The sequence below is a fragment of the Coturnix japonica genome, chromosome 6 (genome assembly GCF_054131305.1).
Source record: "Coturnix japonica strain WE chromosome 6, WE-NBRP24, whole genome shotgun sequence".
NCBI lineage: Eukaryota > Metazoa > Chordata > Aves > Galliformes > Phasianidae > Coturnix > Coturnix japonica.
The window spans coordinates 6,288,548-6,305,821 of record NC_140668.1 but is presented as its reverse complement, the minus strand read 5'-3'; the positions used below and the strand labels follow the sequence as shown (position 1 = coordinate 6,305,821).

Genomic DNA, 17,274 nt, shown 5'->3' with positions numbered 1-17,274 from the left:
AACATGGCTATTCCATAGAAGTCTGTAGTCCTGTGAACAGGATCCTGGCTCATCTAAGCCAGGGCTTGGTGACTTGTATTTACAAATGAGGGTGGTACCGCCTGTTGGTTTAGGACCCTTCACCAGTCTCTGGGTGTCTGTTGTTTCCTGCATTTGGCGGAGCCTTGCAGCCGGAGCTCCAGGCTGGTGCCTTCCAGTGCCAAGCAGTGCAACTACAATGGGGGGCAAGTGGGAAGCCAGTCATCATGGTAACACTGGAGCACTTCTGACATCCTCCTCTCCAGATCCTCCTCTCAGGCATGTTAAACTTGACTCTGTGCTTATCTCAGGTCACTGTGCTTAGCGAAGGCCTTTACCAAAACAGTGTTGGAAATGTCAGTGAAGCAGCTCCTCAAACTGTTTGTATCCTGTTCCCCTTCTGCAATCTGGTCAGCCTCCACATGTGAGGCTTTGCTGCTGCTGCTCAGAGAATCACCAATGTGGGTTCCTCTGTAGGCAAACCAGTCAAAGCCCCTTGCATTATGCATCTATCCAGTGCACCCTCAATAATTTTGCACATGACAGCAAGTTGTTAGGAAGTGCTGATCTGCCTTAGGGTAAACAGGCCCCACAGAGAGACCAGGACAGGCTGATCAATAGGCTGGGGCCAATGGGATGAGGTTCAACAAGAGCAAGTGCTGGGGTCACCACCCCTGAGTGAAAAATCTTACATGCTTGGAAGAGGCAGAACACAGCAAAGACCCATTCCATCTTTATTCTTGCAATCTGAGCTGTATTTTTCCTTATTGAAGAATCCACCTTTGCTGGATTAGGACTTTTCCTGAAGTCATTCTCTGAACTGCATAAAGGATGAGCCAATGTCTAAATCCATACTGCTAGCACAGGAAAAGCAGCAGTGCTAAATAAACACGGGAATATATTTCCACAGGTTGGAAATTCTGGGCAAAATCAGTGGATAGAAAACTAAAAAAGGTGAGACTAAAAAGGAAGGGAAATAAAAACATTCCATCCAAAAATGACATTTCACTGTCACCATTACTAGAGATATATTCTTGGGTGCTCTGCTTTATATATGAATCTTACTTTGATGTTAAAAGAATATCATAAAGGCAAGTATGAGACTCGGCTACCAACTAAGAGATTTCTTTGGCATTCGCCCACCAGGATCCGGCTCTGTCTGCATTCAGAGGCTGCAAGGCAAAGAACATGCAATGGTCCAGCCAGGGAAATCCCCCCGAGCACAGTGCCTCATGGACAGCCTCCCGTTCCACTCCTGCACGCTCCAGGCCCTGCAGGCACCCCCCAGAGTAAATGAATGAGCTCAGGAAGCCAGTGTGATGGTGGCAAGGCTGGGTGGTTGGTTACAAGTGCAGGCAGAAACTGGCAGCACTGCCCACTGACTCTGTCAGTGTCTCTTTGCTAAGTCCTTTGTTGTCAGTTTCTCTCATCCGCTTGTGGATGGACTCCTGTTCTGGGATTAAGAGGTATGAAGCCAAGCGGCATGTTGCATTTCATTCTTAAGGAGCATTTGTTGGGGTGAAAGCAGCAGAAGCAGAGATCCAGGCACCCTCTGTGCAGCCAGAACTGAGCTCCAAACCTGTAGGGCCATCCCCAACCTTGGGACTCTGGAAGCACTCAGCTGGCCACTGTCTTCTCCCCTCCCCATCCACATTAATGACTCCAGCAAGAAGCTGCTCCTCCCTGATCTCGCTAAACATCAAGTCATGACTTGGGGAACAAAAGAACCACAAGGAACACTTCAAAACTTCGAACAAAAGATGAAAGCTCCAACAAGGTCAACCCAACCAGGTGTTGCTGTTTACCATGATGGCCTCATAATCCTCCAGATGAAAGGGGCCCTTTGCCACCCTTCAGGCAGTGAGACAGGGAGAGCAGCCGACATGATAAAAATGCTGTGATACATCCCTTTCATCAGCACTCCAAACAGTAAGTACGCAAAAATTATGGTTTGCATACAGCAATTTCTCTTTGCTTACACCATGCATTTCACTTAACTACAACCTATCCCACCGGGCAAACACATACAGAAATCCAGGAGCGCATTCACTGACTCCCATTTAAAGCTTGATTCAAACCAAAGAATGATCATTTAAAAGAGAGATGAAGGTTTCCAGCAAATGAAACTCACCATAGCAAATAAGGGGCCAAATACTGTCGTGAACACAACACAAAATCATGGGTGCTCTGATCTATTATTTTGGTGTTTCCTTGCTTGAAACCCTATAGGCAATCAGCACTGCATGGCAATGCTCCTATAACACAAAGCCTCTTCCTTTCATCTTTGCGGTGCCACCAGCGATGGAATTAGATGATCATTGTGGTACTGTTCAGCCCCAGTGTCATGGTTTTGTAATTTTGTAATTTTGCTATCAGTATTCCACATCATAACATCATGTAAAGTATGGATACTTCTATTGAATGTGCAGTCCACAGAAGAAGACTACATATCCCAGAGAACAACAGGGTTAATGATAAGTCACGGGACCAGGACTCTATATAATCTCATTTCCAGGCTGGAGTGCCCTCCTTCTTCTCTCGAACTTCTCGGAGAGTGGGAAGCGTTCCAGCCGTGTCGCCTAGAGTTCACAGTAGGCCTCTCGGTTTTCGGGGACTCTCTCTCTCTGTTTCGTTCGATTTGTTAGCCTCAATTATATTATATTGTGTTATCTTGTATTTCGGTATCATATTTAGTAAAATAAGTTTTTCCTCCTTAGATTGTCGCTGTTTTATCCCACTCCCTTTTTCCCCCTCCTTTCCGGGCTCCGGGGGGGGGCCCACGGGGTGGCTTCCCCTGTCACGGGCATAGGTAAATCTAAGTAACCCGTGACAGATTTTTTGGTGGAGAATGCGGGCATAGAGCTTTTTAGCTTTTAGAACGACTCTCTCTTTACTCTTAAAGAGCTTCGTAAGGGGAGTGTTATCTTTTCGTAGCTGCTCACTGAGAACGTGACCTTGAAATACCAGACAAATTGTCAACATTAAGGGCTGCTGTACATTCTCAGCACTGCTATCTAACTTTTGTGTAGAAAACAAAGGGATTTCTTTCTCCCTTAGAGCAAAGCTAGCTAGCTCTGACTTTTACAGAGCCTGCCAGCTATGAATCCACTCTTTATCCCAGTTGCTCTGTTTAAGGGATTGAAAGCAATTATGATCTTTTTAAAGTATTGGTCAACTATTAACACCATAATTTGGTGTTGTGGAATTGTGCAGGTATATAGCCTAATAAGGTGGATACTGATGGAGACACCTGCCTGGTACTTTTATGAGATGTGGTATGGTCAGAATTTTGGCACCTACACCCCAGATGGAATTGTGAATCTTACAAACACTTGCATCCCAGATGGAATTGCGAATCTTACAAGTACTTGCATCCCAGATGGAACAGGCAATTTTACAAACAGCACCATGTTTAATTCATTGTACAGGCTAAAAAAACCCTTTTTATTTAGGTTGTACTCTCAGGTTTCCACACGCCTTTCAATAACTGAGATAGGGTTCATACTTGCATCCATGTTATCACTATTAATGAATGCATATATGTTCCTATGCATTCGTTCTATGCGGAAGTCTCCTCCAGAACCAGAGAATGATGACTGGCAGGGAATATGGAAAGGTTTAGGAAAAGTCTTGGAAGCATGGGGACCCGCAGTGTCATGGGATTTCACTCTTGAACACCTAAGGGACCCTAAGAAATTAAGTGAGTATTTGGGTCAGAGATCTAAGGAGGTAAACCTTATGTGGGGTTTGGCTTATGCATACCGTGCTTTGTATCATACTATTCTGGAGAGAGAGAGTTTCCGATCTGAGATTCAAGCCCAAGTTAATTCTGATCAGTCACAGGAGGCATCAGTAGCAATATCAGTTGCCCCTGTGGAAGGCAAGAAATGGAAACGGGTGTCCATGCGTCTAGAACGAAAAGAAGGAGAAGCACAGGGGGGGGCTGCAGAAGACCCAGGTGCCGGGCATGGAGCAGTACCGAAAAAAGCAAAGGCAAAAACCAAGAGGCATGAAGAAGAGACTGATGATGAGGAGGAAATCACCTATTGTCGACCTCTGAAGCTGACTGAAATCCAAGGCTCAAGAAAGGAGTTCACACGGCGTCAAGATGAAGGTATCCTTGCTTGGTTGCTTCGCTGCTGGGACAACGGGGCCAACAGCTTGTCTCTAGATGGTAATGAAGCTCACCAACTAGGAAGCATTGCCCAAGATGCAGGTATCGACAGAGGGATTAGCAGATGTTCGGATGGAGCTGCCACTCTCTGGTTGCGGCTGTTAGAAGCCGTGAGAGAAAGGTACCCCTATAAGGATGCTTTGAAGCCTAAATTTGATAGTTGGAATACCGTCCAAAAAGGTATTCAGCGCTTGAGGGAATTGGCCATGGCGAAAATGTTGTACAGCCCTGATCCAAGCGAACTTGACCCTGAGAGAGTGAGGGCCGATCCTGACATGTGGCAGAAAAACACAAGTACAGCACCAGAGAGAATGGCACAGTCATTGGTAACAGGTTCTAAAGGGTTCGTGGACAGATGGCCCCGAGTTGTTGAGCTGATTATAATGCTTCAAACCACCGATCAGCAGCTCCCCCAGCTGCATGCCGCAGTTTCTGCCATCTCACGGCTAGAAAACCGAGTAGATGAAATGTGCAAGAAATTGTTTCCATCAACTAATTGCAATGATCCCGTAATAGTATCAGAAACAACTGAAGAAGGTCAATCCTCGTACGGGCCACCAGGTCTAATGAAGGATCTGATCAAAGTATTCCAGTCCTACTCCTCACCTGCATCATCAAAAGTCTCAGCTGTTAAACGCACACGCTTCCCAGCTCGAGCAAAGAACAACAGTACGATTGCACCGCGTGTTTCCATGTGGCGCTACCTATGTGACCGTGGAGAAGACATGAGGAAGTGGCATGATCAGCCTACTTCTGCACTACGAGCACGGGTGAAAGAACTACTAGACATACCAACCACCAGTGGAGTTGCTCCAGTCATCACAGGTAACCAATAGAGGGGCCCTGCCCTCAGTCAGGGGAGGGAAAGGGATAATAGAGTTTATTGGACTGTGTGGATTCGATGGCCTGGCACATCAGAACCACAGAAATATAAGGCACTGGTGGATACCGGTGCACAGTGCACCCTAATGCCCTCCAGTCATGAAGGGACAGAATCAATCCATATTTCTGGAGTGACTGGGGGCTCTCAAGAATTGACTGTGCTGGAGGCTGAAATAAGCCTCACTGGCAAAGACTGGCAAAAACATCCTATTGTGACTGGCCCAGGGGCTCCATGTATACTGGGTATTGATTACCTCAGAAGGGGGCATTTCAAGGATCCTAAGGGGTATCGATGGGCCTTTGGGATAGCTGCTGTAGATATGGACAACATTAAGCAGCTGTCTGTTTTACCTGGCCTGTCAGAGGACCCGTCTGTTGTGGGGCTGCTACGAGTAAAAGAGCAGCAGGTACCGATTGCTACAAAGACAGTGCACAGACGGCAGTATCGCACCAACAGGGATTCCTTGCTCCCCATTCATGATTTGATTCGCCAGTTGGAGAATCAGGGAGTGATCAGTAAAACTCACTCACCTTTTAACAGTCCCATATGGCCAGTGCGTAAAGCCAGTGGAGAATGGAGGCTGACAGTAGACTACCGTGGCCTGAATGAGGTCACACCCCCACTGAGCGCTGCTGTGCCGGACATGTTGGAACTCCAGTACGAGCTGGAGTCAAAAGCAGCCAAATGGTATGCCACCATTGACATTGCTAATGCCTTCTTTTCTATTCCTTTGGCTGCAGAATGTAAGCCACAGTTTGCCTTCACCTGGAGGGGCATTCAGTATACTTGGAACCGTTTGCCCCAGGGGTGGAAACACAGCCCAACCATTTGCCATGGGTTGGTCCAAACTGTACTGGAACAGGGTGGTGCTCCTGAACACCTGCAGTACATTGATGACATTGTTGTGTGGGGTGATACAGCAGAAGAGGTTTTCACAAAAGGAGAGCAGATCATCCAAATTCTTCTACAAGCCGGCTTTGCTATTAAGCGAAGCAAAGTAAAAGGACCTGCCCAGGAAATTCAGTTCTTAGGTATAAAGTGGCAGGATGGACGTCGTCACATCCCAACAGATGTGATCGACAAAATCACTGCCATGTCTCCACCAACTAGCAAGAAAGAGACACAATCTTTCCTGGGTGCAGTAGGCTTTTGGAGGATGCACATTCCAAACTACAGCCTCATTGTAAGCCCCCTTTATCAGGTGACGCGGAAGAAGAACGGTTTTGCATGGGGCCCTGAGCAGCAGCAGGCTTTCGAACAGATTAAACAAGAGATAGCCCGAGCTGTAGCTCTGGGGCCAGTACGGACTGGACAGGATGTAAAGAACATCCTCTATACTGCTGCTGGAGAGAAAGGCCCCACTTGGAGTTTGTGGCAAAGAGCCTCAGGAGAGACCCGAGGCCGACCCCTGGGATTCTGGAGTCGATCATATAAGGGGTCTGAAGAGTGCTACACTCCAACTGAGAAGGAGATCTTAGCCGCGTATGAGGGGGTTCGGGCTGCTTCCGAAGTAGTTGGGACTGAAACACAGCTCCTTTTGGCACCTCGACTGCCAGTGCTGAACTGGATGTTCAAAGGACAGGTTCCCTCCACTCATCATGCTACCGATGTCACCTGGAGCAAGTGGATTACGCTGATTACACAGCGAGCGCGAATGGGAAACCTCAATCGTCCAGGAATCCTAGAGGTAATCATGGACTGGCCTGAAGATAAAAGGTTTGGAACATCACCAGCAGAAGAGGTATCACGTGCTAAAGAGGCCCCACCATACAACGAATTACCAGAAAATGAAAAGAAATATGCCCTATTCACTGACGGATCATGTCGCATTGTAGGGAAGCATCGCAAATGGAAAGCTGCTGTGTGGAGCCCCACACGACAGGTTGCAGAGGCCACTGAAGGTAAGGGAGAATCAAGTCAGTTTGCAGAGGTAAAAGCTGTCCAGTTGGCCTTAGATGTTGCTGAACGGGAGAGGTGGCCAATGCTGTATCTTTATACTGACTCATGGATGGTGGCAAATGCCTTATGGGGGTGGTTACAGAGGTGGGAACAAAACAACTGGCAACGGAAGGGTAAATCTGTTTGGGCCGCTGAATTATGGAAGGACATTGCTGCCCGAACAAAGAATATGGTTGTAAAGGTGCGTCATGTGGATGCACATGTGCCCAAAAGTCGGGCTACTGAAGAACAACAAAACAACCATCAGGTAGATAAAGCTGCCAAAATTGAGGTGGCTCAAATTGACTTGGACTGGCAGAATAAGGGTGAATTATTTCTAGCTCGATGGGCTCATGAGACCTCAGGTCATCAAGGAAGAGACGCGACATATAAGTGGGCCAGAGACCGAGGGGTGGACTTAACCATGGACGCTATTGCGCAGATTATTCATGATTGTGAAACATGTGCCATAATTAAACAAGCCAAAAGGATGAAACCTCTCTGGGAGGAAGGGCGGTGGCAAAAGTATAAATATGGGGAGGCGTGGCAGGTTGATTATATCACCTTGCCACGATCTCGCAGTGGTAAGTGTTATGTACTCACCATGGTAGAGGCAACCACTGGGTGGCTTGAAACATACGCAGTATCCCATGCAACTGCTCGAAACACCATATTAGGTCTTGAGAAACAAGTCCTATGGCGACATGGCACCCCAGAAAGAATTGAATCTGATAATGGGACACATTTTAAAAATTCCCTTATAAATACTTGGGCCAAAGATCATGGCATTGAGTGGATTTATCATATTCCCTACCATGCACCAGCTTCTGGTAAAATTGAACGATATAATGGGTTGTTGAAAACTATGTTGAAAGCAATGGGTGGTGGAACATTTAAGCACTGGGAGAAGAATCTGGCAGAAGCCACTTGGTTGGTGAATACTAGAGGATCTGTCAATCGTGATGGTCCTAGTCAATCTAGCCCCCTACACACTGTAGAAGGAGATAAGGTCCCTGTTGTACATGTAAAGAACATGTTGGGAAAAGCTGTTTGGGTCCTTCCAGCTTCTGGAAAGGGCAAACCTATCCGTGGAACTGTCTTTGCCCAGGGACCTGGGTGCACTTGGTGGGTAATGCAGAAGGATGGGGATGTTCAATGTGTGCCACAAGGGAATTTAATGCTGGGGGAGTGCAGTCAATAATTTTATGTATTTATATATATATATATGTTTGCATGTGTAGTGTATTTTAGTTATTATAGTTGTACATTTAGTTATGTTACATGTAATTCTACTGTTTAGCTATCATAATTTTACATATGTGTATATATATGTATATATATATTTACCATGATGTAATAATGTAGAATAAGGGGTGGAATGTCATGGTTTTGTAATTTTGTAATTTTGCTATCAGTATTCCACATCATAACATCATGTAAAGTATGGATACTTCTATTGAATGTGCAGTCCACAGAAGAAGACTACATATCCCAGAGAACAACGGGGTTAATGATAAGTCACGGGACCAGGACTCTATATAATCTCGTTTCCAGGCTGGAGTGCCCTCCTTCTTCTCTCGAACTTCTCGGAGAGTGGGAAGCGTTCCAGCCGTGTCGCCTAGAGTTCACAGTAGGCCTCTCGGTTTTCGGGGACTCTCTCTCTCTGTTTCGTTCGATTTGTTAGCCTCAATTATATTATATTGTGTTATCTTGTATTTCGGTATCATATTTAGTAAAATAAGTTTTTCCTCCTTAGATTGTCGCTGTTTTATCCCACTCCCTTTTTCCCCCTCCTTTCCGGGCTCCGGGGGGGGGCCCACGGGGTGGCTTCCCCTGTCACGGGCATAGGTAAATCTAAGTAACCCGTGACACCCAGCCATCCTATGAGTCTATGATGATGATTCTGTGATTCTCTAACTGCTCCTCAGTGATGCTACAGCAATGCAGCATCCCAAAGATCAGCATGGAAAGGAGCAGTGAGAGCACAGCAAAAAACCTCCAGGTAACAGCAGGGACAGGAAATGCTGAATGGGACTCTCTCTTCTAAATGGTCCGAGACAATAGCTGTTAGAAGGCTTAGCACCAGGTCAGGTTTGATAGGAGGAACTGCAGCTCACAATCATATGAAATTTCTCCTCGTTCTGGTTGCAAATTGCTGGAAGGCAATTCATCTTATCTACCACCTGCTTTCAGCTATACCTTGGCAAGTCCCTGTCCATGTGGGATTGCTCTGTCCTTGCTACCTGCAGGCAGAACCCAGAGATATGTTCCATCTGCACAGGTAATAATCAGGTGGCAGGAGATGTGCAAGCCTCATCCACCTTTAGCACAAGGATTTACAAATCCTTCAGGAGCCCATGGACACAGAAGGGCAGAAAGTGCCATTTTTAACAGCAAACCTGTGCCAACCTCCCACTGATCACAGAGTTCTGTAGTATGTTGGGGTGCTAAGTTGTCTTTGCGAGGATTTATGAGTGCATACAGTAGTTCTGAGTAGATGGAGTGTTCTAGAATAGCTGAGTTAGGCCTGTAGGTTAAGAGTTAGTGGGCTGCGGGTTTAGGTAGGTGTGTGTATAGGTTCTCTCGCGTGCATCGGGTTTTGCGTAGCAGGTGTACGTGTCTGCGCGGGATTTAGGATGGCATATAAGGTGTGTGACAGAGCAACATATTGAGAGAAGACATGATGGCATCCATGTTTGTGTCTCTCTCCCCGGGACAGTTGAAGTCCTGGGATAAGTCAGGTTAATTGGCGAATACGTCAGTAGTACCTCTCAGATTACTTTCAAGAAGCTGAATTTTTTACCTAATCCTCTCTCTAAAGTGGATTTTTCATCTCTCTTATTTATTGATAAACTTCCAGGGCTAAGCATCTACAGCACAAAACAGACCTGTGTAGTTCATCACCACGCTATATTTTTGGTCCAACATGATGAAAAAATGGAGCAGACATTTAGAAAGATGACAAGAAGATCCAGAGCAGAGCAGTTATAGTCATTGATGATTATATCAAAATATTGTTGAAGGAATATTAAAACCCCTGCTTCAGGGTATAAAATAATATATACATTTTTGTCAAACAGGTGGACAGAGTAATATATGTTTGTCCACTGTGCTGCATTTATATACCCTTCTGAAAGGTCTATCATTTTTATATATGTAAAGGTATATTATTTCTATATAATACTGCTATCGATGGACATGAGATCTGGTCCTAATGAACTATACAGGCCTTTATGCACCATTTGTATTCGTAAAGCATCTACCAGGATACGACCCCAAACAGGACACCCAGGGCAACACCAGCAGTATTTGGTTAAGAGCACATGAAAAGAAGCATATTGCAACAATAATCAGACAGCGATTTATGTCACCCATCATACAATCATGAAATGGCCGGGGTTGCAAAGGTCCACAGCGCTCATCCAGTCCCAACCCCCTGCTGTGTGCAGGGTCACCAACCAGAAGCCCAGGCTGCCCAGAGCCACATCCAGCCTGGCCTTGAATGCCTGCAGGGATGGGGCATCCACAGCCTCCTTGGGCAACCCGTTCCAGTGCGTCACCAGCCTCTGAGTGAAAAACTTCCTCCTAAGATCCAACCTAAACTTTCCCTGTCTGAATTTAAAGCCATTCCCCCTTGTCCTATCACTGCCCACCCTCACAATGTCATGGTTTTGTACATTTTTCTATTGGTATTCCACATCATAACATCATATAGAGCACAGAGAACAACTACATGTCCCAGAGGGTCTCACAGTCAGAGAGGGAAACACATCACGGAAGTGATGCTGTCTCTCTCTCAAACTGCCTGGTAGCGAGTCTGGGTGTGCTTCCAAGCCGTGGCACCTTCAGTTTCAAAGTAGGCTTCTCGGTCTTCGGAAAACCTCTCTCTCTCTTTCCCTTTTATTTTACTTGGCTTATTAGCCTCGATTTCCATTAGATTGTAATTAGTAAAATAATAAGTTTTCCTCCTTAGATCGTTGCCACTTCTCTGTTTGTTTCCTTGAGTCCAGCTCCCATCTCCCTACCCCTTTCTTATTTTCCCTTCCTATACGCTGGGAGCCAGGGGGAACAGGAGCCTACTGCCCCTCCCCGTCACAGACATAGATTGATCTAGATAACACCGTGACACAGCAATTCCTCCTCTGTATACGCTCCCTTCAAGTACTGCAAGGCCACAACGAGATCTCCCCAGAGCCTTCTCTAAGCTAAACAAGCCCAGTTCCCTCAACCATTTCTCACAGGAGAGCTGCTCCAGCACCCTGACCATCTTAGTGGCCTCTATATTCTTTCAATATACGTACACACGACGGCGAGATTGAGACACAACAGGATATATAGTTTATAAGAGTTTATTAAAAGTTGTTGTTGTTTAGGGAAATGGGGAAGGGAAGTCGGGTGATAGAAAAGAGATAGGAAATAAAAGCAAAGAGTCTTTGTAGAAAGCAAGAGAGAATTAGTCACCACTGGGTTTCCAGCATGACTCGTAGTTCAGATGTTGATCTTCAGTAGAGATGGTCGTCAGAGGGAGCAGGGAAGCATCTGTTTGCATCTTGCCTTCACAAGATACAATGGTTCCATCCCCAGATCTCCCATACCAAGATGGAGTCATTTGGTCACAGGCCGGATCTTCCACTGGTAAGCTCTCTCCAACGTGACACTGACTGCCACAAGGAAACAGCCACCTCTGGCCTCCTAAATAGGTCTCAGAGTCTTATTGCTCACAGGATGTGAGCTTGCAGCCAAAACAAGAGAAGGGTTCGGACAAAGGTCTCTCTCAGCGTCCGAACAGCAGCAGTCTGATGTAGCGATCTTTCAGCTCCCTGAACTCACACAGCGCTATGGAGTGGGCGTCCGGGTCCTCCTCCAGGTGCTGGAAGAGGTTGAGCGGCTTGGCGGATCGGAAGGACTGCGGCAGGACAATCGTGCTGTGCACCGACTTGCTGCCAAGGAAGAAGTGGTTCAGGCATTTCTCATCCAGGCAGAAGCGCAGGTACCGCAGGAGATTCTCCATCCGATTCAGGAAATACTTCCTGCGCCACTTCTTCAAAGGGATGATGGCCAAACTGTGGAGGACAAGAGTCTTGATGACATAGGTGGAAAAGCCCATGCCCACTAAGATGCTGGCAAGCAACGTCAGGCAGTGCAGGTGGGAGCTGTCCTGTCCGGTACTCCTGGCCGTGTGCTGGAAGAACTTCTTTTCTGCCACAGCACAGCTCTGTGGCCATGTTGTGCTGGGCGTAAAGCCGGCGTCTGTGTTCTGGCTGGTCAGGTAGATGTCCGAGTATTCTTGCTGCACCCCGAACAGCAGCTCGACGAGGACTTTTTCCCCGCTGTAGGCTTCTGTCAGCTGGAGCTTGCAGGAGCGTCTGGAAGGCAGCACCTTCAGGTTGTAGGCGTGCGCGTGGTGGGTGGTCTTCCATATTGCTGCCACCTGTGCGGTGAACCAGGTGACAGTTCTCTCCACATCCAGGTAGGAGTCAGTGCAGAGAGTCTGTAGCAGGCTGGGGTCCTGATTTTGGCTCAGCTCTTCCTCATGGTGGTGGAGGAAGCACAGCACATTCCCCAGCTGCTTCTCCCTTTGGCACATGCACTGAAGCTCCACGCGGACGCGGGAGTTCCTTGCCAGCCCGTGCCCTTCATCTCCCAGCTCCAGGAGGAAGGTGTGCCCGGGGGGAGGCTCTATGGGCACGAGCAGGCAGTATACATTGTCCCACTCCCGGGGACTCCAGCCTTCAAAGGCACTGCCCACCCCAATGGCGGGCTGCAGCACCGGGAAGAAGCTGTTGGACCAGATGAATCTGAAGGTCTGCACGAGCTGGTCCATCAGCTCCTCCACTATAGGGCACCTGGTGGCCCTTCCTTCCACCTTTTCCAGGGCACGCCTTGTGAGAAATTTTGTCAGTGCTGAATCTTTGAAGTCTTCTTCCTCGTCATCCTCCTCTTCTTCCTGTTCCTCCTTTTCCACCAATTCCACCTGCTCCTGCTGTTCTACCTGCTCCTGCTGTCCGCCCTGTTCCACCTGCTCCTCCTGCACCTGCTGTTCCTCCTGTTCCACCTGTTCCTCCTGCACCCGTTCCTGTTCCTCCTGCACCTGCTGTTCCTCCTGTTCCACCTGTTCCTCTTCCTCCTGCACCTGCTGTTCCACCTGTTCCTCCTGATGTTCCTCCTGTTCAACCTCTTCCACCTCTTCCTCTTCCTCTTGCTCCGCCCCCGATGCCTCCTCCTCGCCACTGGAGCTGTCATTTTCACTGCTGCTTTCATCATGCTGGCTCATTTGTATGGACTGCAACATGTTCCAAAGGAGCAACAGAATCAGCCCCACATTGAACCAGATCTTCCAGTAATCCAGCAGAGCAAAGAGCAGAGATGACATGTCCACCCAGCTCTGCTGCTCATTCCTCTGCTCAATCTCGTGCTGCGGAGGTATCATGTGCTTTTGCAGATCAACCTCGCGCCGCTGCACGTTCTCGAGCATGAGCACATCAGTATTGACACTGACACTTAGCGCCCGCACCAACAAAGCGAGAACAAACACCAAAGCCATGATCTGCAAGAGATGGGAGAGAGGGGCTCAGTGGGGCTGGGAGGGAGCGGGGCCAGGAGCCGCATGGCCCTGTGCTCAGGTAGGAGCAGTGGGTACGAGGGAGCTGGGTGGCAGCAGGGACCGAGGCCAGTGCTGGCAGGGACAGTTCCAAGCACTGCCCGTGGTGCTCCCACAGGGGCTGGTGTTTGCACCACATCCCTCGTCCAGCCCGACCTTCCCCTGCTGCTGCACTCACCATTGGCCCAGGTCAAAAATGCAGCAGCGCTGCCTGCCTGTGGCCCTAAACCCATCCCCTGCATTGTGATGCAATGCATTCCTGCTGATGTCACAAATGGGCTGCCCGACTCCACCCTTCTCAGCTGTCCAGGGTGGGCACATGGCCACTGAGCCACGGCACTGCCTCAATTTGGAGGCATATCTCTGGACAGAGCTCCTGGGGACGCTCTTTACTAAGCAGGTGGGAGCTGCCCGGGCCTTTCTTTAAAATAAAATGGGGTGGTATTTCCCATGGATGCTGTGCTCCTCATGTGCCACCCCACAGGTTATGTTCCAAACACACTGTCCCTGGAAAATCATTTGGACAGAAAAGGAAAATCAAAACTACTGAGGAAACATAAGAATTTGCAGCATATGCAGAAACTCATTTTAGTGCTGAAATGCCACAGAGGGAACAAAGCTGAAGATCAGTGCCGGTCATGTCAAAGTCTCAGCACCTGACATCACACAGCCCTTTGCTGATTGCTCCCTCAGCCACCGGTGGTCTGAACGTCCTCTGAGCAAAAGGCCAGATGGCTCGATCCAAGCAGCTCAAAGGGGCTCTAACAATGATGATTAGGATGCCCACATGTGCAGCAGCCTCTTCAGCTGCATGGGCTCTGGCTCCTTTGGGTGAGCTTATGCTGTAGAGAAAACAGCAGGAGCAACTGCTGTCTACCCCATGTTGCAAAATCACATGTGCACGAGGCAGGAATATTTCTCAAAGGCCAACAGAGAAAGGCTTGGCTGGGAGCCTGTGGGTGTTGAACCAAGGCAGCCCTGCAGGCACAGAGTGGTCTGGTAGGTAAGGAGACAGCCCTGTAGGACAGGAGCGTGATGGCAGCTGTCAGACCAGCTGTGCTTCACCTGCATACCTTGCTGCCTGCAGCACAAGACTCCCAGCCATGGCTGTATTGACTTCTGGGAGGTAAGGCCAGAGTCACCTCCTGAAGCCAGGGGAGATCCCAGATCAACAGGGTTGGAAGTCATTTGAACCTCACGAGATCCCCTAGACCAAATCCCCTGCTACAGCAGGTTCCCTAGTGTAGGTTTCTCCACAGAAGATAATCGCTCTTCTTCTCTGTTTCCGGTAACAAGGATATCAATAAATATTATTAACCAACAGAAGCTGTGTAACCCAGTGAAACAGGACCTATTCTTTCCTGAATCTGAATTCAGCATTCAGATTTCTGTACTTCACCAGTCTCTGGGTGTCTGTTGTTTCCTGCATTTGGCGGAGCCTTGCAGCCGGAGCTCCAGGCTGGTGCCTTCCAGTGCCAAGCAGTGCAACTACAATGGGGGGCAAGTGGGAAGCCAGTCATCATGGTAACACTGGAGCACTTCTGACATCCTCCTCTCCAGATCCTCCTCTCAGGCATGTTAAACTTGACTCTGTGCTTATCTCAGGTCACTGTGCTTAGCGAAGGCCTTTACCAAAACAGTGTTGGAAATGTCAGTGAAGCAGCTCCTCAAACTGTTTGTATCCTGTTCCCCTTCTGCAATCTGGTCAGCCTCCACATGTGAGGCTTTGCTGCTGCTGCTCAGAGAATCACCAATGTGGGTTCCTCTGTAGGCAAACCAGTCAAAGCCCCTTGCATTATGCATCTATCCAGTGCACCCTCAATAATTTTGCACATGACAATAAACTTCCAATCTCTACTTTTTGCATTTCAGGTAAACAACTAAACTGAATACTCATTAACAACCAAGAAATAAATCCGGACAAGCACTTGAACTGCACACTCACAGGTGTGCACTCACCACAGTGTGAATGCAGACTGTGTGCACAACTGAGACAAATGTAGTTTGCAGCCCTGGAAGGAGGATGCTCTCCACTGGTTCCCATCATTTATTGCTCAATTTCCCTCAAGTGAGACAACGGAGAGAAAATCAGCTCTGTATGCAGAAACCAGGAGCTGTCTATTAATGTGCTTGATTTTCACTAACCTGAAAATCATGCTTATCTTGTTCAAGTTTTTATGCAGGTCTTACTTCATATTTTTGAAAGAAATCTTTCTATGAAGTCACAAAAAACCTGTGATTTTTTGTCAGAAGTACTTTTCTAAACAAAACAGTGATGACGTATTTCCAGTTCTTCTCCAGTCAGTTCACACATGGCCTAGTGCATCCCCTCCAGTGGTGCACTCCCCATGTGAGACAGAAATGCGATGAGAAATGTCATTAAGTGTCATTGTGTTGTTATAAACTGTGAGGTCTGGAGGCTGCCACGTGGAAGCACCTCTGATTGGGAGTGAGACACTGAAGGAAGCTCTCATTTTGAAGGGCTTTTATCCAGTTACAGTGGGCTCATAGTTTCTCTGATGATGAAAATATAATTGAGGAAGGTGCTCCTGTCAGCAAGACTGATGCTAAAGTGCTCCCAAGCTTGGAAAGTGTTTTATTGTTTTTCTGTTGTTATTGTAGCTTTAAAAGACAAGAACGGGAGAGATGGCCAGCAATTCTTTTTGTTGAGTTTGAACTTGTTCTTGGTTGTGGCTGAGGCTCCTTCTTAACAGTTCGGGTTTAGTTCTAACAATGAAACTTTTAAATAATAGACATTTTTCAAACCATTCACAGTGCAGGCTGAGTTCAACTCCAAGGGAAGCCGTCTGTGCAAAATCATGTGTGAAGGAATACTAAAAGTAAGTTTGCTTTTCCAGGCAGAATGTACTGCATAAAGCAGTCTTTAAAGCAGCCCATGCCTATGAGATCACACAAGTCATCTCAGCCTCATGCAGAAAGCACACAGTGAGGGCACGGGGCAGTCTGACCTCTACGCCTTTGGAAATTGAAAGGATTCACTGAACTTCTCCTCCAGAGAAAAGAGAGCTGTTGTTCCTTTTAAAGACCTATTTTATTTCTGAACCACAACACATCAGACCACGACCCAGCATCTGCCTTAAGATATCAAAAATAGTTTTCTTTTCAATGCTGTGTGAAATTTCAGGTTTTCCTTTTCTCATTCTAAGTGTGTAAATGCAGCAATGGCTGCTGACTGCCCGTGCTATGCTAACTTGTTTCAGAGATAATAGAGGTTTCTTCCATGAACACTGAATCTTATTTGCTGACTATTTCCAGTGGAGCACTCAGGAATATTTCTTTTAGTTTTCTTAAAAAGATAATCAAGAATATACAGATGTGCTCACAGTCTAAGTTGAGTTTGTCTCTATACTGACATCTTAATGCCCTTTTTTCCTGAAATCATGTTTCTTTTGACACCTGTCTGAGAACTGATCAGGGATGAGGGGAAGTCAGAGTTGCACCATGGTGATGCCACAGTTTTCCCTCACATTAACGCTGCACGGGAGAGTTGGTGGAGACAACTGTGGGGTGCTGAGCTGGGAGGAGGAGGAGGGGGAAACGGCACCTGCTGAGCCTTCTGTGCGCCGGCTGTGCTGTGCTGGGGCTGCATGGACTGCAGGCACTGGCTGCTGCCTGCCTGCACGGGCTGCTGGGGGAGCA

At 47.6% G+C, this 17,274-nt stretch overlaps 1 protein-coding gene and 1 long non-coding RNA gene across 2 annotated transcripts; one reads left to right on the top strand and one right to left on the bottom strand.

Annotated features, from left to right (window-relative positions):
• Positions 1–11,626: 11,626 nt before the first annotated feature.
• LOC146760314 (inositol 1,4,5-trisphosphate receptor-interacting protein-like 1) lies at positions 11,627–13,386 on the bottom strand. Its single transcript, XM_085551412.1, has 2 exons — positions 13,336–13,386; positions 11,627–12,969 (listed from the first exon to the last, which is right to left on the bottom strand). The coding sequence occupies exons 1-2, from the start codon at positions 13,384–13,386 to the stop codon at positions 11,788–11,790; spliced, it is 1,233 nt and encodes a 410-aa protein (XP_085407538.1). The 3' UTR covers positions 11,627–11,787.
• A 562-nt stretch (positions 13,387–13,948) lies between these two features.
• Positions 13,949–16,741, top strand: LOC146760313 (uncharacterized). The gene is made up of 3 exons (XR_014947623.1): positions 13,949–14,014; positions 15,487–15,561; positions 16,473–16,741. It is a non-coding gene; the product is annotated as an uncharacterized LOC146760313 (long non-coding RNA).
• Positions 16,742–17,274: the final 533 nt, after the last annotated feature.

What these genes read in the sequence shown, in the direction of transcription:
- LOC146760314 (XM_085551412.1), bottom strand. Translation starts at nt 13,386, where the DNA reads ATGTCATCTCTGCTCTTTGCTCTGCTGGATTACTGGAAGATCTGGTTC. An exon ending in ACTGGAAGATCTGGTTCAAT is followed by an intron (nt 12,970 to 13,335) that starts GTGGGGCTGATT and finishes TTGGTGGAAAAG; the next exon opens with GAGGAACAGGAAGAAGAGGA.